The sequence below is a fragment of the Mauremys mutica genome, chromosome 4 (genome assembly GCF_020497125.1).
Source record: "Mauremys mutica isolate MM-2020 ecotype Southern chromosome 4, ASM2049712v1, whole genome shotgun sequence".
In the NCBI taxonomy this organism is placed as follows: Eukaryota; Metazoa; Chordata; order Testudines; family Geoemydidae; genus Mauremys; species Mauremys mutica.
The window spans coordinates 8,849,610-8,876,520 of NC_059075.1; the positions used below are offsets into that span (position 1 = coordinate 8,849,610).

Here is a 26,911-nt window from a genome sequence, read left to right on the forward strand (position 1 = left end):
TTCGGTTGAAATGTTGAGGCTGGCCAACTGAAAAATTCATTTTCAGAATCTTACTGTCTGCTACAGTCATTTGGGACTAAATTTAAGTATTTTGGTACAGGCACACCCAGTATACTGGCATATTACAAAGTTGAGAAGACATTCAAGGACAAGCAGATAAATTAAGTAGAAACGAAAAACCTGCATAGCAGTTCTTTAACTATTCGGTTCAGCAGACTAAGCAAACACAACATTGCATCAATCTCAGTTATCAGTATAAGTTAGAGCTTCTGGCTTCACAAACCTCTCACTTTTAAACACACAAAAACAAGTGCAAACTCTTGCTGCCAGATAGGCTGTGCAGTGTCAGGAGGCTTCAAAGGTAAACTTGACATCAGGAGGGCACTACAGAGAAGATATAGTCTAGACATCGAAAAGATTGGAAAATGGGTTCCTTTTCAGCATAGCCTCTTTAGGTACTCCAAGAACTACCTGTTAAAGATTATGCTATTGGTGTGATGTAGTTGGGAAATATTTCCTGAATACTCGAGGTTTCAAGTTCCAAAAATAACACAGAAGTTTCTCCCATTCAGGTCCATACGCTGAAATATTGATAACACTTAATCTTCATTTGAATAACCCCTTAAAATACAAAAGGATGTTAAAAAAAGAATATTAGCTATGAAGCCTGTCAAGACTTGTGCTAAACCATTGCATCTTTATAAACAGGGTTTTAATACAGTAATTTGCAAGATATTAATAATGCAAAGGTTGTTAATTTTTTCTTTGTTCAAAATTGCAAGAGTATAGCTATTAAATAATTATTACTGAATATTTAGATATGAAAATATCAAGTAATTTCAAGGAAGACTAGGGAATACCTGCACAAGGAATCTCCTGGATATGCAATCTGTGCATTTTAGTTTATTAATTGGCCTAGTAAAGCACATTATCTTCCATTTTCTATATAGTCTGCAGTCATCTTCCTCAGATCTCACTAAATACAGGCTGGAACGGCCAGACAGGAGACCTTCGAGAAAAACTTAGCTGGTCATCTGTCAGTAGGTGGCACATTTCCTTAAATACTGAACCAATGCCTAATATAGTGATAGGGGACACTTTCTTTGAAACATAACACAGATGTCTTAAACACGTAGTCAAATGGAGGTTTCATGAAATGTTCTGTTAGAATAGAGTTGTTAATCATGATATCCTGGCCAAATTTTAATTTGTTCAATTCTTCTGTAGTTTCAACTGGTTACAGTATTTTTCACTTCCTGGCCTAAGCTATTGGGAAATGTTGCTTTATGGTTTTGTTAAATAGCTGCAGCATTCAATCCTAGCAGTGGCTGCATTTCAATAGTGGGCAAAGTGATCCATATGCAGCTCCTACCAACTGTGGGTAGGTGTTGCAAGGCTTAATATAGAGAAAACGTTTTGATATCCCTGAATGAAATGTGCAAATTACTATTTATACTGTATTCAGAGGACATTTTTTGCCAAGAAAAATACATATAAATAATGTACAGATTACAATCAGCTTGGATAGTTTAAGTATAGTGCAGATCACTGAAATGAGCGTTTAACAAGAGAAGTTAGGTGACAAAATGCTAAATTTATATTGTGTCAATTAGTTTTTTTAATCTCTGTCAAAACCGTTTATTAAAGAAACACAAAGCTACTGTTACATGGTTGTGAAACTTAGAAACCCATTGAAATAATCTTCACACAAAGTCATACTACCATAAATGGACACCAAAGAGGAGAGTATTAAGGTAAGTGATGACTGTTCACATATTTGTAGGAGATACCTGCATATCACAACAAATTTTATCATAGTTTCCCACTATTTTCTACCTAATTTAAAACATTAATATATGCGAATAATATGCTACATGACTTATTCATACCAGCCAGCTATCCAGATAAAATCAGAAGCAACTTTTGGAGTTCTGCCACTGTGTTACAGAAAAATGCCAACTAATGTTGGAGGTGGAGGTCTTCTACCATGTTGTCATAGTATTCAACACCGCAATCCATCTACATTAGCAGTGTGTTTGTGTGCTGCTTCCTGATTGGGACTGAAGGTATGTTTATAGTGCAATTTGTGGGTGGGTGGGAGGGTGGGTAGGTATGTGTATGGGGCACATATAGACATAACCAAGCTAGCTTTAATCTAGCTAGCTTGGGTATCAATACCAGTGACATTGTGGCAGTGCAGGCTTCAGCCTGTGCTTGCCTATCGGAGTAACTACACAGGATCTGGGGTGGGCTTGTATAGTTTGCACCGAAGCCCATGTCTATGCATGCAGTAATTAATTCCCCTGTGTGCCCATGCCCCCAACCCCTCCACACTCTGCAGTGCAGACGTACCCTAAGTGACATGACTCCTCAATAAGTGAGAGGAGAGTGGAAATAAAATGGTGGCTACTGTTCATGAATCCATACGGTCAGTTTGCTTACAAGAAGGGTCAAAAGTTGGAAAGCAGCAGTTACACTAGTTCTACTCTGTTCTAAATGATGATGTAGATTTGCTAGGTAAAATAGCTGCTGCTTTCCTCCGCAGATAGGGCTGAACTGATCACTACTCATTGCTTAATCTACCTCACAGGGGCATAATGAGGTTTAATTAGTTGCTTGTAAAGTACCTTGAGATATTTGGATGAAAAGCATTAGAAGTGTGAGCTGCTTGAAGAGAAACCTCAGCAAACAGGAATGCTAATTCCAAACAGGAAGTGACCAAATGAATACAATGAAAACAGAAATATACAGCAAGGAGGCTAATTTAAGTTAGAATAAGTGCTCTGAACAAGGTATCACAAAACAGTGATATAGTAAAACATTTGCCAAAATACAGTTCTTTCAACAAGGTGCTCTGCTTGATAATATGCATCACAAGCTTACTGAAAACGAGCTAAAAGGATGAGACGGAACTAAAACACAAGGATCTTTCCTGTCATTATAGGTAAAGTGCAGTGTAATAAGTCAGGAAAGTAACAAATACTTTCCTCATGGATTATATTTTCTAAATGGACAACCAACCTAATTCTCAATTACTGAGGGACAACCTCCACTCATTGATACATTTTGCTTTCCATAACCAAATCTCTGTACAACTTTCCATGAGTGATGCACCCGAGTATTAGGATTCTAATATCTAAACTGTATTGTTAAATCTATTCACCTAAATTTGGGCTATTGCTGATTATGTACTCTTTGTATCTCATGACTTTTAAAAACTAACTTTATATATGTGGCTAATTTAAACCCTATACCCAGATGTAAAGACACTCTTTTCCCAACCTATGTATTATATATATTTTTAACATTAGCTTTAATAAAATTTTTAAAATTTGTTAAAAAATTAAGAGAGCTACAGAGTTTCTTAAAAAAATAATACTTTAAATATAACAAAAAGAATCAATCAAGAAGCTACGTTCTTCAGTGCCTAATGATATAGCCTACGGCAAAGCTCAACATGAGAATGTATAACAAAGTACAGAAATGTTTCTCCCCCAAATGTTTTTGTTTTGTTAAGAGTGGTTTAAAATAAAAGACATTTCAACATAGACAAGTGACAACTGATTACCTTTCTGACTCTTTTCCTGGGACAAAGAAAAGAATCTATACATTCTAATACTAAAAAGTGAAATCAGACAGAAGCAAGCGGCTCATAAATGGTGTTGATTAAAAATGGTCAGATACAAATTTCAGTACTGTTATTGGGATATATAATATAAACCACACTCAGCATATTACAAGGTTTGGAATTTTTAAAGATTATTTAGATGTTTGTCTTTACCATGCAGACAACTTTTTGTAGTACTCATAGAATCATAGAAGATTAGGGTTGAAGAGACCACTGGAGGTCATCTAGTCCAACTCCCTGCTCAAAGCAGGATCAACCTTAACTAAATCATCCCAGCCAGGGCTTTGTCAAGCTGGGCCTTAAAAACCAATAAGGAAGGAGATTCCACCACCTCCCTAGGTAACCCATTCCAGTGCTTCACCACCCTCCTAGTGAAATAGTTTTTCCTAATATCCAACCTAGACCTCCCCCACTGCAATTTGAGACCATTGGTCCTTGTTTGGTCATCTGCCACCACTGAGAACAGCCGAGCTCCATCCTCTTTGGAACCCCTGTTCAGGTAGTACTATCATGTTTGTCACTGAAAACCTACATTGCCACATCACAGACCACAGCGCACTGTGAAAGAACTCATCATATAAATGATTTTGCCATAATACAGGCCTTTTGTAAGTCTAACTAGTAGCTTCTTTTGTAAAACAATGGAATATCGAGTTTGAAGATATTCAAAGCAACTGTACACCTACAAAAATGACCTAAAAAAAATGCATCAAGGTTTCTGCCTTACCACACAGTGCAAGAGCCAGAGCTAGATGCCACAACCTTATTGCTGGAACCCATCCTTACCACCCTCCCTTTATTGTTTTGCTACCCCAGTGTTGCACCATGTCTGAAACTGCATTCTGCGCTCTAGGACAGAAACCCATTTGTGTTGTACAGGACCTAGCAAAATTCTGGGAGCTATTAATATTAACTAAACTGAACACAAAGATCGCCATATTTAACAAGTTTTTTTTATAGTGCATAGACACCCCAGAATGAGCCTTCCCTTTTTAGAAGAGGGTGTAAAATTTTGTTTAAATTCTGAAGTGCAGTTTCATTTCAGCCATTATTTGCCTTGCTCTAGAGCAAAAATACAAAAAACACACTTACTTCATCTCTATAAAGAGGACTTGTATAATACATTATATCCATTGCACTGCTGTTCAACATATCCCTTAAACCACGTACTTTATCAGGAGTAATGGAATCAACGGTGTCTAGAAAAAAGCGAGACTCAAGTGTTAGATTCAATGTCTTACAAGGTATATTGATGAATAAAATGTGGGAAAAAAATCCAGAATATAGCTACATACTTCTGAGAACACAATTACAAAATTATGATCAACTTAAAAGGAGTTAAGTACTGAAATTAACACTTCAAGTCAACCTAAGTGTCCACTTTTCTCATATTTGTCCCAAAGAGAAGAACTTTCTAATATAAATCACTATTTTGTTAACATTTGTGCATGCCTAAAAATGATATTTTCAGTGACTGTACCTCCATCAAGAGCAAGTTTTGATCTCCATTCAACAGGCAGAAACTCAACATGTGTTGCAAGATTGCAAAAGTACTTCTCTTCTATTTTTCTTGCAGTATCTCGCATCCTGAAAGAATTAAAATTGCTGTTAGCTAAGATTCAAGTTCCATCAAACAAAATTACAATATTTAAATTTAAAAGTTACCTTACGCACACAAATCAAACTTCTCAGTTACTTTTCAATTATTACAGTACACATTAATAAAAATATCATGCTTACTGTTACTTCTAAATAACATGTGACCTTAAAATGTACTGTACTAAGGTACTTAATTCTCATATAATGGAAAACTTTGTATATTAATTAACCAAGAGATAAACTCTTTGAAATTGCTATTGAATTCTATTAAAGCCGTGACCCAAAACCCATTAAAGCCAAAGGGAATCTTCCCATTAACTTCAATGGGTTTTGAATCAGGCCCAATGGTGCAATCCTGGCCTCAACTGAAGTCCAAGCTATTGATTTCAATGGGCTCTGGATTTCACCCAAGTGATTCGTCTTGTACATAAAGCAGCTAATTTAGATTTTTAAAATATGGCCATGAAAACAATTATCAGTTTGACTACATGTAGTCCAAAGAGGTAGACTGACGCTTTAGAAGTGAGATAGCTCTCAAGGGAGAGGTCAGAAGGCTTGAAAGACCTCAAAGCAAGCAATAGGAGCGTTTATTAGTATTCAACCTGGTGGCAACGGCTGCAAATAAACTAACTGTCCTTTAAAGCTTTCTTTTCTTTTTTTAAAGCACATTTGAGCATAGGCATTCATTGGCCTTATTTGAATTTCATTAATTTAAAAAAAAAATTCAAGTATTGAATGTGTCTCTGACTCCATATGTCATTTTTAGAGCTTTTTTAATCATTTCCCTTATTTAAAAAGGTCTCCCTCCTCTGCTGCTGTGTGAAAGACTCAAAAAACAAGGGAAGCTGGCTAACCACCTATAAAAAGGAGACAGTAAAAATATATAAAAATGCTATATAAGTAAAGGAAGTTATGTTTTTCTCTACTCTCTTTCAGTTATAGTAATCTTGGGTGTTCCTGACAACACTAGCAGGTAACAATTTTCAGAAAGATGTGTGATTTCTGTTGATGGTGTTACATTTTTTTTTAAAAGGAAAAACACACAAAAACTGGTTTTAAAAAGGCAGTAGTCCAGAGCTAAGAAGAGCCATTTCCAAAATGACTATTCCCCAATTACAGGCATCAGAGTTTATTCTGAAAAGAGGAAATGAGACTTAGTCCAGTGCCCCAACATGCATATCTCTTTTTTTAAAGCAAAGTCCTTTTACTGCCGTTAGCTGGAGTAGTATTATTACAGACTTGCTTTCAACTAGGCAATTTTAGGAAAAACATCCCATTGGTATTGAAGCTAGTGTAGAGAAGTCTGTCAATTTCCAGGTTCCCTCCCCCAGTTTTTTCTTTTTAAATCATCATATCAATTAACTAACGGTGAGACAGCCAGAAGTGGCTGGAATCCTGTCTACACTAGGGTACCCACACAGGAAATAGTGTTTCAGATGAACTGGTGGAAGTTGGTGAGAGATTTTTCTCCTCCTTAGGTTCTCTGGTGTACATATATTGTCTACCCTGGACACAACTTTACAATGGGAGTTTGTCATCTCTGCTTTGCAGGCATGCCTACAGATTTATGGGTAAGCTGCACTTGTGGAGTTAGAAGCAACTGCATCTAGTGGAACGAACATGCAGCAGGAAACCAGGTAATCCCAAATTCTATCCCAGCTCTGCCACTCGTTCACTATACACTGCCTGATTCAAAGCTCATTGAATTTGATGGAGAGATTCGAGGTGGCTTTGGGCAAGTCACTTCCATGTCTCTGTTTTAGTTTCCCCACTTCTAAAATACGAATCATACTCACCTCTCTCACTGGGAGGTTGTGAGGAGAAAGTAGGTGATGTTTGTGAGTGCTTTGAAAAATATATTCTCTACCAACATATTAATATTTGGACATTGTTTTTAAAAACAATTCCCTCCTCAAAAAGTACACATTATATCCCTCAGAAATCAAAGCTTTTAATCTTTTAGGCAGTTGAAGCTAACTATTCCATAAAATAGATATAAAACTTTATTTCATTTTGACTGAAAGGATTTTGATTTTTGAGGGAGGGAATGAAAGGAAGGGAAATGGCCCTTTTCATATTCATGTTAAAACTGCTGGGATGACCAAACGGCCCCCATTTTTAAAATCTGGGTTTGGTTGTACTCCTAGCCTCTTGATCCCCAGACCTATGGGATGGTAAGTGATTAAGAAGTACAGCAGCATGCTCAGCCCACATGAGAAGGAAATGGAGGAGTCTACTCAGCAAGAAAGTTCATTCAAAGGATAAAGAAGTGGTACTGACTGGCTTTGAAGGAAACCCCATTAGTCCTCCTCAGAAGGATGGTTCGGATATGAGTAGGGCTGCCAACTTTCTAATTGCACAGAACTGAACACCCCTGCCCCGCCTCTTCTCCAAGGCCCCTTCCCCACCCTCCACTGCTCGCTCTCCCCCACCCTCACTCACTTTCACCAGGCAGAGACAGGAGATTGGGGTTCGGGCTCCGGCTGAGGTTGTGGGCTCTGGGATGGGGCCAGACATGAGGGGCTCTGGGTTGGGGTGTGGGAGGTAGTTCAGGCTCTGGCTAGGGGTGTGGGCTCTGGGGTGGGGCAGAGGGTTGGGATGCAGGATGAGGTGCAGAGTGCGGGCTTTGGGAGGGAGTTTGGGTGCAGGAGGGGGCTCAGGGTTGGGGCAGGGTGCAGGCTTGGGGAGGGAGTTAGGGATGGGAGGGGGCTCTGGGCTGGGGCAGGGGGTTTGGGCTCCAGCTGGGGGTGTGGTCTCTGGGCTGGGGGGGGCAGGAGGGGACTCAGGGCTAGGGCAGGGGGTTGGGATGTGGGAAGGGGTTCAGGGTATGGGCTCCAGTTGGGTGGTGCTGACCTCAGGCGGCTCCCAAGTAGGCAGCGCAGTAGGGCTAAAGGCAGGCTCCCTGTGGAGGAGGGTGGAAACTGCCGGCATCCCCCTCTGGAGGGGCCAGGGCGCTCGTGGTGGGGGCAGTGCACGGAGCCCCCATGGCTGCCCCTGCACCTATGAGCTGGACAACTGCTACTGGTGGGAAAATGTGCCAGTTGCAGTTTTGCCACTATCCCGGCTGCTTCCGGGAGCCACAGGGAGCCTGCCTTAGCCCTGCTGCGCCGTCAGCTGGACTTTTAGCTGCCCAGTCAGCTGTGCTGATCTGAGCCACCAGGCTCCCCTTTTGATCAGGTGTTCCGGTCGAAAACTGGACACCTGGCAACCCTAGATATGAGGCCAAAAGAATAATGTGGTGGGGGTAAATAGAGCAACAGAAGAAAGAAAATCCTCAGATTTCCTGGGGACATCCTTAAGGGAAGGAGAAAGGCGGAGATACAGAATGACCACACAGAACAATACAAACACCTCAACCACAAACTGACCTAATGCTGGCAGGTAAAGAATCTACTATGACATTTATTACAAGATGGTACCAGAGAAACTCATTTGAGAGCCTAACTTTACCCCCATAGAATCTCCATTTTAGAGATTATCAAGAAGATAATGCAGGAAATTCAGTAAATATATTTATAACACCACCCTTAGCGAGCCACATGCGTAGCAAAACAAAACACTTGACTGAATAAAATAAGTTCACCATATAGTACAAGACACAGGAAAAGTTAAAAACTTTAAAATCTAAAGAGAAGTTCTTGGAAATACTAACACTCCTTAGGCAGAGACTAGGAAAATTCTTGCCTCTTCTAAGAAAAAGAGGCCAGTTTGTGGCGTACTACTAACATAAGTTCGAAAATACTAACATCAATATTGAACAGATTGCATCCTATAAGCTCCTAGCTTCAAACAACTGGTAAAAGCACAGAAGCACCAGACACGCAGAATGCACAGAATTCCACACAATAAGTACAAGAAGTTAGGATAGCAGAGAAACACCTTTGTGAAATAACTGGGTCCTAACAGTAGCCAGAGAAGGTAAAGGATTCATACAACGGTGGAAGTTGTAAATATAAAAAACAATACAATACAAATTATAAACAGGAATAAAATATTAACTGAAACAGTACATCAGAGTCCTTTCAGATTGGGATGATATGTCGTCAGATACTGCAGCCTTCTTTCTATCAATTAAGTTACTAACCTTTGTTGGGTTTTTAAAGATGTTTAGTTGTCTGATAAAATTCACCCAAAGCTTGGAAGGTTATGGGGCCACAAAAGTCAATCTCATCTCATCTCATGTATCCGTGGATCTCTTCTTTCTTTTCAGAAGCAATGGGGTATAGTCTAGGCAAATTGGAACCTTCACGTCATGGAATACTGAGTTCCCAGAGGCCCAGGCAGTGCGCAGGATTCTATTCCTGTTTGGAAGGGTTTGGCATATTACTAAAACCACCCTTGGGCAAGCTGATGAAGAGGATTTCCTGGTTAGTCTCCATTACAATCAATCATCGAAATTTGGAGAAGCAGCAGTCCACCCTAGCAACTCTATCAGCACTTCACCAAAAAAAATCCAACACCCCCACACTACTACTTTTTTTCATTTTTCTCAGGGACACCAACCAAGCACATTTTCTAGTTTGATATTTATTTCCGGATTTTTTTTTATTAAAACCTCTTTAAGACTGTGGAGACATTGCCCAGTTGCTAACAGCACAAGTCCAAACCTTTTGTCACAGTGGATTAAAGGTAAAATTTACAAAAGCAACTAAGTCCCATTTTCAAAAGAGACTTAGGCCTGGTCTACATTTAAAGACTAGATCGACCTAGCTAGGTCACTTTAAGGCTGTGAAAAATTCCATGCCCTGAACTCCATAGTAGGTCGACTTAACCCCCAGGGTGTAGACAGCTAAGTTGGCAGAAGAATTCTTCCATCGACCTAGCTACTGCATCTTGGAGAAACTGATTAACTACGTTGATGAAAAAACCCTTCTATTGATGTAGGAAGGGTCTACTCTGCAGTGCTACAGTAGCAGATGTAGCGTAGATATGCCTTCCAAGACTTTGGAGCCTAAGTCTCACTGAAAGTCGATAGGATTTATGCACATTTGTAATCATCATAAGTCAGTGGTCCACCTAACTCTCATTCTGGGTAATGAGGGCCAGTCCCTCAGTCACTGTAGAAGAGTTGGCTTAACATTTAAGAATGATAAACAAAGAAGGTACAACAATATCCTGTCAGTTTTAAGAAAATATTTACAGAAAGAATATGAAAAACTGACAAAATCAAAGCAAAACTACAATCTATTTATGTTATTACTTCCTCATATCTCTCATTTTGTATAAGGGCAGGTCCATACTCACCGCGCGAGTCGATGTGGTGAGTTCATCTTCTCGGAGTTCAAACTATCACGTCTAATCAAGACGCGATAGTTCGAACTCCCCCACACTCCGGTCGACTCCGGAACTCCACCATCGCGAACGGCGGTGGCGGAGTCGACCTTGGAGCCGCGGAGTTCGACCCGGCCGCGTCTGGACGGGTAAGTCAGTCGAACTAGGGTACTTCGAGTTCAGCTACGCTATTCGCGTAGCTGAACTTGCGTACCCTAGTTCGACCCCCACCCCCTTAGTGTAGACCAGGCCTAAGAGTATCCTGAATTTCTAGTTGGCAGTTTTTTAAATTTCCACTCTGCACATTTCAAATCATATTTGCAATCAAGTTCCTCAAAATGGGTTTAAGTATTTTCCAGTCAGATTATACACTGGCCATATCTGACTAAACATATTCATAAGTCACTAAAAATATTGCAAGCCAACTTATAAATACTGTTTTATTATTTTTTTCCATCCAGTAAGCATTCCTGTGCTATCCATCTCAATGTTTACAATACTAGGGCAAATACAGTCACACCTACAGGGAATCAAAAGGTCCTGCAATTGGACCCGGTCCCTACTCCCACTATCCCACAGCAGCAGCGTCACATAAGGTTTCTTCTGGCTATACAGTTCTCTCATACATTGAAACCACTTAGCAAACAGCTTATGCAATCAACACAAGGGTCCAATGGATAAAGAGGTTCATCTGCACAAACATCAATATACAGTGGCTTCCTGCTTTTTTGATCAATTTCATCCCTTTAATTTTGACCAAAATAAAAACGTTTGAGTTTCCTTACAGATAATCAGGGGTGTACATCAGGATGCATAACACAGGGTTTATAAAATTAACATATGAATAACTTTTGGGGATAGTCCTTTTATCATAAGGCTTCTTTGTGCTCCTCTGGTTCAATTTACTTAAGAATTTTAAGCTACTTTATTAGATAGCACCTCTCTGTAGCAAGGGACTGAATTAATAATACCAGACTGAAGTGATAAAAACTGATCCAAAACAACAGCAAGTGGAAATTTGTCTTCTTCCAATTACAAATAATCCGGTTACTGAAATTTTGATCATATTAAAGGGATAGCCTTCTTGTAAATCAAATTAGTGCAAGTGACTGTAGTTCTGCTATTTTAGGATTTATATAAAAAGAGAAAAGAATATTAAAAATGGATGCAATGCAGACCTTAAGAGACATTTTGTTACACAGATATCATTTTATGTATATAGAATGGTGTAATGAAAATAAATGTTTTGGGACAAGTCATGAATAAAATTACAATGCACTTTCATTCTGCTGCCTTTATTTCTGTGACTAAAATAATGAAATTATGATCCCTTAATTTAGCTGATGTGCATTAGTGACTTAAAAAATCTTTACCATTATCACTATGACTTTCTCTTTCATTACATTGTATTACAATTAGCTTCAGAGTTAGTATAGCCAGTTTACAGATACAATTTAATAGCTGATAACATAGAAAAAGTATAGTATCTGAAGAGCTGAAAACATCCAGAGTCATTAGTATCTACTCTTCTCTGCTAGTGCTTCAGTCTGAGATCATCTATAACTGAGAGAATAAATGGGTCCTTAACCCAACTCTCTCCAGATCAGAAAATATTAACACAGCAGTCAACTTCCCAGAGACTAGCCTGGTCTCTTAAAAACTTAAGAGACAGTGCAATGAAAGAATGGTCTCTTAGACACAGGAATGGGACAGAAGGCTAACATTGTATTCCTGGCTCTGCCACATGGTGACAGGGATGAATTAAGCTCTCAATACTTCATTTTACAAATCTGTACATTGGGAATAATACACTCTTTGTAAGATGTTGTTCTTGGGGGCAGGAGCTGCCTGTTTGTAATATGTGACTGGCACAGCTGGGGGCGTGGACTCTAGGCACTACCACAATACAAACAATAAATACTGCTACTAATACAAATAAACTTGTTATAAAAACTCAGGTGAACTACTTTTATAGTTCTTGTTCTACCATCTGAAGAATTCTTTACTGGTTGCCAGATGCAATTTTCAATTATTTTTTAATGGAAGGGATTCCAAAAAAAAGTCTTTTTAGCTGACACATCAATAAGCATTTACTTTGCTGGAGACATAGGTCCAAGTAATTTTCAGAATGATAAAAGTGGCAACACATACATCTTTGATCCCACCAGTCTTTAAAAGTCTCCTTCACTAATAGGTCACTCAACCACCTCAATTTGCAGAGATGAAATTTAACATCCTGAAACCTGAAGGCATAAGACTTCAGCAATACAGATATTCTAGAGACCCTAATCAACTTGTAATTTCCAGAAAAGCTTCTATTCACTAAGCACAACAAGTGAATGTGGAGGACTTGGCTCATCTGGTGCAGAGAGCACAATCTGAATCCTATTCAAGTGACCTTCCAAGGCATCCTGGAATTTTCTGATGGCAGGCTTCCACAAGGGATTGAACTGTAACTCTCCAAGTGACAGCATTACAGGCATTCAGTCCACAACTGGAAACAAAGGGAGAGCTGAAATTGACTATATCCAGTTTTACATGTATTAGGTTTTTTTTATTAGTAATTTTTCTCCCCACAGGTATTTTGGTCTCTTGGTAACTAAGACGTCCGGATTTACCATCTAAGATGCATCCCATATTTGCATATACAATTCTAACATATCTAGTTCTTGTCTCCTCCCCCTCCCCCCACTCGGGGAAATTATCCTTAATATACACTCTTCCCAGAAGTGGAGTCCAGATTAACAGATGTTTTCATTATGAGAAATTAAATTACAGACCAGGAGTACTTTTTCACTTTTTGGCAGCTGTTTTAAAATCAAAACATTAAAAAGCAGAGTTTGCACAGAAAGCTCCACTTACCAAAAAGTTTGAGCCCTACCCATTACCTAATTTTTTTTTATCAAGTAAGTTTGCTTCAATGCCACCTCCGAGATTCTTAGCATAGTACATTAGGTTCCTCTCATACAGCAGTTAAAGAGTACTTTTCAATTGTGGACACAAACTGACAGTGCAGGATAAACTGAACTTATGTGGCTAAAATTTAATGGGAAAATATATGTAACCTAAAATGCACCTGTTCATTCTTGATTTAATACATGGAGTTATGCATTAGATGTCTATAAAATAAAATCTACAATGCAAAATTTTAGGAAAACATTTAAAATTGTGGGAAACACTGTTCAGCACCAGCTGCAGTAGACATTCTAAGATGAACAGAATTTTTTATTAGTTACGTTAAGAGACTTTATTCAACTGTTATCATTTTTTCCCTCATTGCTACCAATTAGATCCTGCTAAGCTCTAGTAAAGCTAAAGTACTGAACGTTTCACTTAATTTACCCTGCAAGACCATCCCCAGTTGAGAACGTTAAAACAGCATTAGCCATTTGAATTCCTCAGGTAAAGATGAAAATTTAAGTGTAGCCACCAATGACAAACTATAAATAGGCAGTTAGCTGTGCCCTTATCAAAGCCAGACTACTGTCTATCAAAACCCCTTTCAAATCAGAGTCAAATAGGTAAAAGGAAAACTTAAAACTGCAACAGCAACTTTAATGCATTAAAGTTGTTTCAAGGATAGAAGAAACATATATGAGGTTCAAGATATCCCTTGGATCTAAGTAATTAACTGCTATCTACACTTGAACATTTACCAAAATAACAATTCCAGAAAATTTATTCTAGAATAGCTATTTCAGTAAAATTTCTGAACATAGACAAAAAAGGCCAGCAAAACTTTGATAAAGTTAAATTCAGGAATGAAGGTAATCTAGAGAGATTAGAAATATGGACAGAAAATATTTCAACTGAGAAAAAAATGCCAACTAGTATGCCAAGGAAAAATAATGCTTTAGACGAGCAAGAATAATTGTTTGCTTCAACAAAACTGAACAACACTATGAACAGGCATTAATCTAAAAGAACAAAACACAAAAACATCCATCCAAAGAGGCCCCAAAAAGCATGTAGGCAAATTAACAGGATATCAGAGATGCATTTTCTTCATTTAGGATTGTTCAAGATTCAAATCCCCAAAACAGTAAGGTTGGGTCACGGGGAATGCTGGGAGATCCAAAACCAGGTGGGATGCATTTTCCAGAAAGACAGTACTGAAGAATGGCTTTCCATTCTTACATTGTAAAGCTGCGTTAAACTGCAAATCAAAATGACCAATAAAATAAACTATGCCAGTGGTTCTCAAACTTCACTGCACCGTAACCCCCTTCTGACAACACAAATTACTACGTGACCCCAGGAGGGGGTAGTGAAGCCTGAGCTCACCCACACCGGGGGGACAAAAGCCAGAGTTCCACCACCTTGGGTGGACGAGCCAGCCCTGGGCGGCGGGCCTGTAACCGGAGCCCAGCTTCCCAGGACTGAAGAACTTGGGCTTGGGCCTGGGCCCTGGGCCCCAGCAAATCTAACGCCAACCCTGGCGACCCCATTAAAATGGGGTCGCAACCCACTTTGGGGTCCTGACCCACAGTTTGAGAACCACTGAACCATGCCAATACTCATCTATATGAGATTAGAAACCTAAGACATTTTCCTCCGTAAGCAATAAAGATCCACTCTGCTATGCTATCCAGACAGAACATAGTGCAGTATTTTGTTTATGTTAAGTAAGGTGAATAATTGTTCTAGCTGAGCAGGAAGTACTGTCCCTTCTTAAGATTAGTTTTGTAGCTAATATCAGCTTTGACAGGAACAGCTTGTGCCAGCTGCCACGCTACATTTAGACTATGGCTACACTTGCAAATTTGCAGCGCTGCAGCAGGGTGTGAAAAAACACCCTCTGCAGCGCTGCAAATTGCGGCGCTACAAAGCGCCAGTGTAGTCAAAGCCCCAGCGCTGGGAGCGCGGCTCCCAGCGCTGTCCGTTATTCCCCACAGGGAGCTGGAGTACGGACAGCGCTGGGAGAGCTTTCTCCCAGCGCTGGGGCTTTGACTACACTTAGCGCTTCAAAGCGCTGCCGCGGGAGAGCTTTGAAGCGCTAATGTAGCCATAGCCTCAGATAGGAAATGCGTTTAAATACTACAGTGAGGAAACAAAGTTAACAGATACATTATGCCACATCGTTCAGAAGTCTATTTCATTTGGAACTGCATTCCACTGACAGATCTATAGATCCTATCTACTTACAGGAAGACTCCCATCAGCAATGTATCTGAGCACCTCACAAACCACGACGAGATTGCACTGCATATTTTTATGCAATTAACAGATAAAGTTTAAAACCATACTTCATAAAGTAGAATTTTGTTTTGACCTTTGCAATGAACAGCACCTAACCAATGGTGATTTCTGTCAGAGCCTGTGACTTGAAGATAGAGCACGCTACAGGAGCCTTGGGCCAGGTCACTAGCCCATCCATAATGTCCTCCAACTGGGTCAGTGTGAGAACTGTGAAATTTTTAAAACGGAAATAAAAAAAAAATCTGTGCAGTAAGGCTGCATTTTTTTGCCATGAGCAGAGGTGTAGATTGTACATGACTTGGAAATAAATATACGAGATTCATAGAGAGGCACACCAGATACAGGCAAAAGTTACAGTTTATGCTTATGCCCAGATCACCCTCACAAAAGGTCAAACCCATAGGAGGGTACTCTAGGGCAGTAGTTCTCAACCAGGGGTCCAGGGCCCTCCAGCAGGTTTCGGGGGGCCTCCAAGCAGGGCCAGCATTAGACTCACTAGGGCCCGGGGCAGAAAGCCGAAGCCCAACTGCATGGAGCTGAAGCCCAGGTCTCTGAGCCCTGCCACCCAGGATGAAGCTGAAGCCTGAGCAGTGTAGCTTCGTGGAGGCCCCTGTGGCGTGAGGCCCCAGGCAGTTGCCCTGCTTGCTACCCCCTAATGCCAGCCCTGGCTTTTATATGCAGAAAACCAGTTATTGTGGCACAGGTGGGCCGTGGAGTTTTTATAGCATCGGAGGGGAGGGGGGAACCTCAGAAAGGAAAAGGTTGAGAACCTCTGCTCTAGGGGAAGAAATCCCCTTGTGGAGATCCCCAACATCAACCCATTCAAAAGAGGATGGTGTGGTACCTTTTCCCCCGACACTCCAAAAAACCCAAAAACAAAGAACACCTGTGGGGAACCACAAGGTTTGTGGCGCATCCAAGGAACAACTCCTCCCCAGCTTCACTGGAACCAGGCCCCCAGGGACATTTTATAGCTGCAGCAAATTCCTGATGCCCTGTTGGAAAATTTGTGGGAAATTATACAGTCTAAGTCTGTATTAGGCTCTCTGGTGATTTTCTGTAGGGCTGGAGAGAAAGAAAGAGACAGTGCATGTTTACACTCCCTTAAAAGTCTGGCCACTGACCTGCCCGTTTCTTCCCTGCACCCTCTCCCCAAACATACCCCAAACTCTACAGAGAGGCCTTCACCAGGTCTGGCGATGGATGGTGCCATGGAGGCCAATGAGCTCCCCATTCCATGCAGAAAGGGAAGATCAGCACATAGAGGTCCGATCCTCTATGCTGATCTAAGGGGCCTGATTTCTCCCTAAAGTAAGCATCGAGTATGGCTGCAGACACAGATTCCTTATTAAACCACACGTATTTAAAAGGAAAGGACACTGAACTATTTCTCCTCTACCCCCACCACACAGCTTGTTTTGGTCTTTAAAACTTGGAGAGCCTTAAAAATATTTCCTTTTCCATTCTATGTTTTTCCAACGGGCAACTTCTGATTTTCCCTACCCTCGTGTTTCTAATAGAGCACAAACCAAGGTAACTTATTTTGTTTATTTCCCTATTTGTGCAAAAGTATCAGCACAAAAGTGCACTGTGCTGCTAATATAGTTTGTGAAGTTAACTGTCATGCTGGTGTGGCAGATATTTCTTGAAGAAGTCACTACTTTGTTTTAAAAAAAAGTCTTTTCCCTGGAACATATCTGATAATACCCCACTGATAAATTTTAATCTACAGAAAAAAAGATTAAGCGACCCTTTAATTGCATATTGTCCAGGACAGACAGACTTTATCAACATGCAGTGTTATTGTAGCTGTGTCAGTCAGAGGATTTTAGAGAGACAATGTGGGTTAGGTAATTTATTTTATTGGACCAACTTCCATTAGTGAGAGAGACAAGCTTTTGAGCTACACAGAGCTCTTCTTCAAGTTTGGGAAAGGTACTCAGTGTCACAGCCAAATACAAGATTGAACAGATAGTTCAGCCTAAGTAGTTAGCACATATTGTAAGGGACCATTCAAGATGAAGTGGCCTATTAGCACCCCTCCAGTCACAGGACAAAAAGGACGCTTAGTGGGTTACAAATTGTTGTAACAAGACACAAATCCATATGGCTTTGTCTACACTACACAGCTTTTAGCAACATGGCTGTGTTGCTACAGCGCTGCTGCTAAAAGTTGTGCAGTGTAGTTGCTCTATGTCGGCTCTCCTGCTGACAAAAAACTTCCACCCTCAACAAGAGGAGTTAGCTTTGTTGGCAGGAGTGCACCATTCATGTTGGCATTTGCTGCGGCAAAACTTTTGTCTTTTTGGGGGAGGGGTTAACACCTCTGAAAGACAAAAGTTTTGTCAGTCAATTGCCAGTGGAGACATAGCCTAAGATTTTTAGACTCTAGCAAAGTTATGAATTTAAGCTCCCAGACTTGTTTTTTTGCAAGTGTTGTGCAGGTTTCCTTTGAGGATGAGGACTAATAAGTCAGATATAGAATGACTGTTTTGTGAAAGGCGTTCACCCAGAGGTGATAGGGTGTTTTTGTCTTTTATCGTTTTCATGAGTGAGTTCATTCGAGAGCATAGTGATTGTCTAGTTTCACCCATATTGTTGTTATTGGGGCATTTAGTGTACTGGATGAGGTACACCACATGTGTAGGACACATAGATCTTCAAAGGTGTGTTGTGGGGGGGTGTTGATCATTATTTCCACTGCTACATGTCTGCAGGTTTTGCATCTGTTGTTCTGGCAGGGTCTGCTGCTTTGAGTTGGTGTGTCCTGGTCTGTGAAAAGCTTGCTTCAGATGATGAGGTTGTGGGGTTGTTTGAAGGCCAGAAGAAGGGGTTCAGGAAAGATTTTTCAGGATCGGTCCCCATTGAGTATGGGTTGTAGTCTGGTGACATACTGTACCGGTTCCAATGTGGGGTGGTAGGTGACAGCCATGGGTGTGATGTCTCTACAAGGACACTCCACCAGAGAAGTAGATCACATCATGGAACAGGCCACTCAAATACCCTGAGAGAACCTGCTTCAATACAGAACTGAAACCCCCTCTTCTTCAAGGAGTATCCCTGTGAGTGCTCCACTTAAGGTGACTGTAGAGCAGTTCTCTCTGTGGAAGGAAGGGGCTTCGGAATTGCAATAGTAGCAGATGATAGAACCGCAAGTCCCAGTAGAGCGTCTAATGACAAGTGCTCCTCTATGGAGTAATGTTGTGTGAACATATGGTGGACACCCAGGTTGCTACTTTGCAGATGTCCATAGTAGGCACATTGTTGAGGAAAGCTATCGATGTAGACAGTGCTCTGGTGGAGTGTGTGCGGGTCCCCGGTGGGGGTTGTAGTTGCCGATGATAGCAAAAATCAATGCTGTTGGACATCTATTTCAACAGCCTTTGTTTGGATATGATCGTTAGATCCCCTAGATCGTTCCATAATGGAAAGAAATAACTTTGGTGATTTTCTGAAAGACTTTGTCCTTTCAATGTAAAAAGCTAGTGCCCTTTGGATGTCCAGGGTATGAAGCATTGCTTTTCATTTGTTCCCATGAGATTTTGGGAAGAACAGTGGGAGATGGATGGGTTGATTCAAATGCAATGCTGAAACTATTATAGGTAGGTAGGGTAACTTTGCTGTTGAAAAATACTGGATATGGCGGGTGTGCCATGAGGGCCCCAGCGCCACTACTCCTGGGGTGCATGTGAGAGCGACGAGGAAGGCCACCATCATCGAATGGTGGAGAAGTGGACACGTCACTAATGGTTCAAAAATGGTCCCCGTTAGGCACTGAAGCACCAGACTGAGGTTCTATGATGGGGTAGAGACCCTAGAGAAAGCATTTAGTGGTAAGGTGAACAAAGATTTAGAACTCATCCACATCGTTATGGAACACTGTGATTGCCATGAGGTGTACTCTGATCGAGCTCATTGAGAGATCAGATTTTTTGGAGTTCCAGTATGTAACCCAGCACCATTGGTAAAGGAGAAGTAGTGGCCATTGTTTGCTTATTTTGGCGCCATGCGTGGAATCTCTTCCATTTGCGCAGGTAGGTACACGCTGTTTAAAAGAATGTCCTTTACCTCCTCTGTGTGGGGAGTTACATCGAGTCTGCCTGGTAGGTGCCAGCAGAGATGCACACGGAAACCCCCCAAATGACAAGCTTGCAGGTGTTCACTGACAGAGACAGCCAAGTGCTCAACAACAACCCCTTATATGGGAACAATGGTCATGAGCGAGGGTAAACAAACAGGAGAAGGGAATTTAGCAGGGAAATTAGAGGGCAATTATTGGGCCGACGGAGACCAGAACTGCCCACCTGGGGATGGGGAGGGCTGATGATTACAATAAAGGGGAAATGCAAAAGGATCTCGGTGCTCTCTCCTCGTGATGTGGGGAAGGTAAGCGGGTGGTACAGCTATGCTTCTGCAGGGTGTAGTTGAGCTTCTGCTACAATAAACCGAGCCATAACTGAAGATGTTGGATAAAAGTAATAATTAATACATTTATGTTATGGGAAAATGTGAGAAAGAATGGCCCAGAGCAGACCCCAGATTTGGCCTGACCATTAGAAAGAAATATGCTTCTCAGCCTGCTGAGTCTGTGCTAATTGAAATATGCCTGTCAGTTTACAAAGTCTATGTTAATTGTAGAAACACATCCTGAGACAAAAAGTCTGTTCTAAAGTGATTAAGATTACCATTAAGGACAGCTGCTGTCACAACTGTTTTCCTGAACTCAGGAATAAGATCTGTTAACCCCCCACTCTTGCATTTTTATCTTGCTTGCTTTTCTTTTCATATTTAACAAATGGCATGAATAGGTTTATTGGAGTCTGTCATGCCCCAGTGATTTTAGAATGGTTATGTTAAAGAATGAATAGGTAATAAAATCTAGGTGTGATGAGAAGACTCACTTAGCATTTTTCCTAAGTCAAGAATGGGCCTCCATCCTCCAGTTTTTTTCTGGGTTAGAAAGTAATGGGAGTAGAAACTCTTCCCTCTGTGTTGTGTTGGTACTGGTTCTGCTGCTCTTAGGCATATGCAATGGTTTACCTCCTGTCATCATGGATGTTCATGAGTGGATTGGGAGGCTTAGGATAGTGTTGGCAGTATGCTGCCCATGGGTCCCAGTAAAGTCACTGTGGTGGAAATGGCATAGGTGGAGCATCCAGGGATGTCTGTACCATCCGTGAGTTTCAGGTCTGGGGTGGTATTCATGGTACTCTGGTGGAGCTGGTCTGATAGCTGGGTGAACAGGCAAGGAGTAATGGGAGGAGAGGACATGCTCTTCATCATCATCATCATCCACATTGCTGGATAAAGGAGGAGCTGTTCTGGGTGGTGTGGTAAACTGAGCGTGCCGGAGTAAGGTCGGTACCGAGGAGTGGAGATTATAGTGCTGAGGAGACCAGAAGATCTTTATGGCAGAGAAACTGCAGTACCAATGAGTGTGTTGTCAGTGGTACCGATGCCTTTACTGCGGTTGTCAGTGCCTTTACTGCGGTTGTCAGTGCCAAGGGTCGTGTGCTATGCGCTGTGGAGGCAGAAGGTGGTGCCATAGACTGTAGCCCAGCTGCTTGGTTCCACATGTTTGAGCAGCTCCAGAAGTGCTGAGGCAAGAATGGTAGGTTTTCCTGTAGTGTCTTTTTCCGAGTCAGCCCACTTAGGGTCTTTGGTTCACATGGTACCCATGATAATGGAGGTCCCGCTACCTCAGAGGTGGATAGTCTTCATGCAGTTGGTACCAATGGGGTCTGACAAGTCAGGAAATGTTTCTTTTTGGTAGACTCCCAAGGAGGGGAAGTTGGAGCAAGTTTCATTGTTGCCATTTTGGGGGAGTGCTCTTTCCTCTGAGAGAGAGGTGGGGAATCTCTGTGAGATGCCACCATTGGAGATTGGGGCCGAGGAGGGGTCCGTGATCCTGGACACAGAGACTTCTCCATCATGAGGAGTTTTAGCAGTAGGTCCCTTGCTCTCCTGGCATGAGCCTTGAGATTGTAGCAGTGGGAGCACTTTTGTGGTGTGTGTGTCTTGCCAAGGCAACGGACACACTGGGAGTGCCCATCAGACACCAGGATTGAAGATCAGCAAGTGAGGCACCGTTTAATACTCGGGGAGCTGGGCGTGCCCCTGAGTATAGGGTTTTTCCTGTGAGAGTAACTATACTATACTAAGGGGTATCTGAAATAAACTTAAATTCCTAAGAATTTTATTTTAAAGAAAGAATAAATGGAGAAGAGGTACGGTATTAAACTATTAACTAACTAGGCTAACTTTAGAACACTAGTTAGACTAAATGTAAAGTTCAGAGGCACTGCCAAATATTCTGTCTCAAGCCAAGGGCGGTAGAGAAGGAACTGAGGGAGGGTTGGTCACACAGCACTATGTAACTGCCTGAGATAGTGCAAGACAGGGACAGCACATGTGACACCCAACCAGGCACGGCTACTAAAAATCTCCAATTACAAGCGCAGGGGTGCAGATTCACCTAAAGTGGAGCACCCAAAGGGACACTCCTCAAAGAAGAATCTAAGGTTTCATATGTGTTGTTTTGGAGATTATCCCTGTCATTTTATCAAGGGCTACTGGTCTCTGCCCCTTTGTTTTACATTACTTGCTCTTGAACTTTTAACATGTAGGAGCAGGAAAGCACTAGAAGAGAATCAGGCTATGTCTACACTACAAATTACTTCAGTATAATTTACATCACTGAGGGGTGTGAATAATCCACACCCCTCAGTGATGTAAATTATGCCAACCTAAGCACCAGTGTGGACAGCACTACGTTGGCAGGAGAACTTCTCTTGATGACATAGCTACCGCCTCTGGCAGGAGTTATTAAGCAGACAATAGAGCTCTCTCCCGCCTGCTTAGAGTGTCTTCACCAGAAGCGCTACAGCGATGTAGCTGCATCGGTGCAGAAGCGCCGCTATAGCTGCTGTTGTGTAGACAGTCTCAGACCAGCACATTGCTGCTGTAAGACAACTTTTATCTTCTACAGTAGTTGAAATAAAAAGGTTTACTTGGTTTATGTGACTAGTACAGCAAGAAATCTCATCTATCCTAAGGAAACACCACAGAGTTGAATGATAATTTAAGTTAGCTGAACACTTAGATAACATACTAGAGTCCATTTCATAACTACAGCAATAGAGTTATTGATGTATCAGCACTGGATCTAGATTTTATTGAAGAATGTAAATGAAGGTTTACATAGTAGCTATCATTTATGAAGTCAGGTAAAAATACAGAACCTGATGCTGCACATACTTTCACATGTAATATTCTTGTTAGTAGTTCCACTGACTTTCGTGAAAACATCAGTGGAACTACTAATATGATTCAAGTTACTCACATGTGCTAAACTGTTTGCAGAATCACATCCATAACCTGAACCATCATCAGTTTTAAAGAACTGGTTAAACAAACACCTGTCAGGGATGGTCTCTGGGTATATTTAATCATGCTTCAGTGCAGGGGGCTGGACTCCTCTTGAGGTCCCTCTCAGCCTTATCTTTCTATGATTTTATGATTCTATTAAATGAAATTATTAAATCTTTACTATCAGTGTACCTGACAAATAGATAAATATAGTTTACCACCTCAACACTAAGACTGCACAACAATTTCTTCTGTTGTCTAGCAAAAAAATAAACAAAAGTTTGCCGGGCATGAGTTCTCCAAGTCCCAAGCATGGGTCTTCTCTACTCCCAACAGCCCTCTGGCATGGTGGTAACCTGGCTTCTGGAGAACAAGTGACTTCCTGTGCACTCCCATGCCCCATCAGCTCAAACTTGATAAAAAAATTATATCTGGGCATGCTAGCTAGACTATTAGACTAGCTAGGAAAACAAATGTTAAGGCTTCTGCTATTACATTTTAATGACCAAACTAGCTCTTCAAACTAAATGAAAACATTTAATAAGCAAACCAATCTTACACGCACCTCCTAAAAAGACTTATCTACTCAGATCTCACTAGGACACATCAGTATTTTATCGAGCTGCCACACAAGACAAATTAAAAACTGGATTTTCATTCTTAAAATGGATGAGGCACAACATACTCAGATGATCAAGTACACTTTTTTAAGAGACAAAATGCTGATAACCCTCTTACAGTAGATGATTTTAGGATCAGCCTTCATAGACCAGTGAAGAGTCATGAGCTTGGCTAACATACACCATAGCAAGTATGACTGTCAATGAGTGTGTATATATTTTAACATCTTCACAAATTCATAACATTCACTTATCAGTCTCATCAAAAGATGTTTAAGGAAAGGTTTGGTGGTCATTAGTAAGCTTTGGATATGTGTTTCTCTTTCCAGCAAATCTTTATACAGAATAAGTCAACCTCCACTCATACTTAAATAATCTTGGCCCTCTACTGTCAGAGTGACAATAGCCAGACTGACTCCTCATATTCCTTCCCCCCTCCAAGATACCTTTACACTCACCTACTATTCTGCCAGTCAAGGACAAGATGATATTCTCTCTGATTTGAAGCAAGGGAACATCTCTCCTTACCTGACCAAGTGAGCCACTGACCACCAGTTCTAGAAATCCTCTGCCCTGACCCCATATGGCGAAGGGTACTGGCCAGGACTAAAACAAACTAAAGGCCATGTCTGTATGTACAGTGCTGCAGCAGTGCAATGTGTCTGGTGAAGATGCTCTATGCAGACAGGCGAGAGCTCTCCTATCAGCATTAAAAAAAACCCATCGCTGCAAGCGGCATAAGCTATGTCGGTGGGAGAAGCGCTCCTGACAGAATAGCGCTGTGCACATGAACACTTATGTTGGCATAACTTATGTCGCTCGGGGGAAGGAATATTTACACCCAAGCAACATACGTTTTGCTAACATAGGCTGCAGTGCAGACACAGCTTTAAAATCTTGTGCTTCTTCCAGGCACTGCTCTAACTAGGCACAAAAGTTTAAACTTTAATGTGAAAAAAGCAATGAGCATTTCAAAAAATAAATGGCCCCAGAGAAAGGTATGTTTTACACTGAAGACTATGCTGTTATTTATAAGCTACTTGAATAATGTCAGCAGAGTCTTCATATTGACTTCAGAGTCACTATTGCACATATAATAAAGCACTCACATGGCTGTGTTTTTGATGATTCTTCCTTGGTCCATTTTCTGCCCAATACCATGCACAACAAACACAATGTGAGTAGTTTGCGATGGCTTGTCTTCTAATGTAGCTTCTTCTACATAGCCTCTATGAAGCCTTGTCCCACTACTTGAAGCTGTAGGAAAAAAACAATTACCCTGGATCACAATTATATTCCATGAAGTATGACACTTCCATATACATGGACAGAAGAGGTGCCTGCTTCAAACCAGAACATTTCAAATTATATTTTGCAAATAAAATACATTTTCAAAAATCAGCATTCATAATGCTGAGATTTTCAAAGTGGCCTAAGAGATCTGGATAAACAATTTCCATGACCCCTATCAGCCACCTATGGATTTACATGTCATTTCCAGTGAGGATTTTGCTAATTTCATAGCTGTTTTGGAAAATAACTTATAAGCAGCTGAATAATGCACTATCTATTTTGTAATACAGATAACTTTCTATATGCTTGAGTTATTAATCATTAAATTTTCTCATAGTTCCACAACACTCCTTCAGTGGTCAGTGTATATGTAAAGATTCTTGGCAAGATTATTTCTAAACAATGGGTGAGAAAGCATCATCAGCTTGATGGAGACAACTCCCTCTCTCTCATCCATGAGTACAGCTGTCCTAAAATTTCAATAGGACCATTTTCCATCAAAATTGAAACACTTGACATGATTTTGCCCATTTTGCTCACATTTTGTTTTAGAGGAAAACATGGAAAAATTCCTCTGAGAATGCTGAAATGTCTTGTTTCAACATTTTTTGAATGAAACTTTTCAATTTTGGTTTTGAATTTTTTTGTTTTATTATATAAAATAAAAAATAAATCAAAATAAAATGAGAACATTTTGATCAATCTGAAATGTTTCCCCCCCCCAACAACTTTTTTCAGAGAGAGAATTTCAAAATTTTGGGGATTTGTTCTGCATAGGAATGAAAATACATTTCAAAAATCTTGAAAACCTTTGGGAAACAAGTGTCTCATCAAGTGATCCATCCTCCATCACCCATTCCCAGTTTCTGGCAAAACCAAGGCTAGGGACACCCTGCCCATCCTGGCTAATAGCCATTGATGGACCAATCCTCCAGGAACTTATCTAGTTCTTTTTTGAACCCTGTTATAGTCTTGGCCTTCCCAACATCCTCTGGCAAGGAGTTCCACAGGTTGACTGTCGCTGTCTGAAAAAAAAAAAAACAACCAACAACTTCCTTTTGTTTGTTTTAAACCTGCTGCCCATTAATTTCATTTGGTGAGCCCTAGTTCTTGGGTTATGAGAAGGAGTAAATAACACTTCCTTATTTACTTTCTCCACACCAGTCATGATTTTATAGACCTCGATCATATCCCCCCCGTTAGTCGTCTCTTTTCCAAGCTAAGAAGTCCCAGTCTTTTTAATTTTTCCTCATATGGAAGCTGTTCCATACCCCAATCATTTTTGTTGCCCTTTTCAGAACCTTTTCCAATTCTAATGTATCTTTTTTGAGATGGGGCGATCATATCCACACGTAGTATTCAAGATGTGGGCCCAGGAACTCTGCAAACTCAGTCTATGGTTTGAAAAACTGCCTGAATTTTATTGCCAGCGGGATACATCGGGGCTATCTCACCCTCAGCTTTTGGAAGACCTATGTCTTGTTTTGGCTATCAGACATTAATAAGCAGAAGCATTAAAATGGAATGAGTCTGTATAAAAAGGATTAGTTCCAATACAGTAAGTTATTTTAAGAATACATACTGGTCTCCCTTTTTGCTAGGACTTCCACACAAAAATCACATCTGATGTGATATGCAAGTTTCCTCTCCAGCCTCTGTTACACCATTTGTACCCATGGTGTCTTTATTCTGTGACTGACTATCTCATAACATCACCACATGCCCTTGGAATCTCAAAAGCCTCATTTATTGTAAATTTTTCTTTGAAGGGCTCTCAGCAGAGATGCTCCATTGCGTGCCTGCAATGGCAAAATTGCAGATTGGTTTTAGCTAACATGACCATATTATGCTGACTTTGTATGTTATATATGGGCTGCCTGCAAAAAGGTGGACTGACTTTAAATTGACACAACTGATCTTTAAAATTATTAGT

The 26,911-nt window shown here is 40.8% G+C and overlaps 1 protein-coding gene across 3 annotated transcripts in view; it reads right to left on the reverse strand.

The window, feature by feature from the left end:
• The window catches only part of DDHD1 (DDHD domain containing 1), an 88,699-nt gene that overhangs the window by 30,474 nt on the left and 31,314 nt on the right, over positions 1-26,911 (reverse strand). For all 3 annotated transcript variants that reach the window (XM_045016363.1, XM_045016364.1, XM_045016365.1), the window contains 3 exons: positions 24,795-24,942; positions 5,109-5,215; positions 4,721-4,827 (listed from right to left, as the gene is read on the reverse strand). In XM_045016363.1, the coding sequence (XP_044872298.1) occupies positions 4,721-4,827; positions 5,109-5,215; positions 24,795-24,942 (362 nt within the window). The remainder of the gene's footprint in view (positions 1-4,720; positions 4,828-5,108; positions 5,216-24,794; positions 24,943-26,911) is intronic.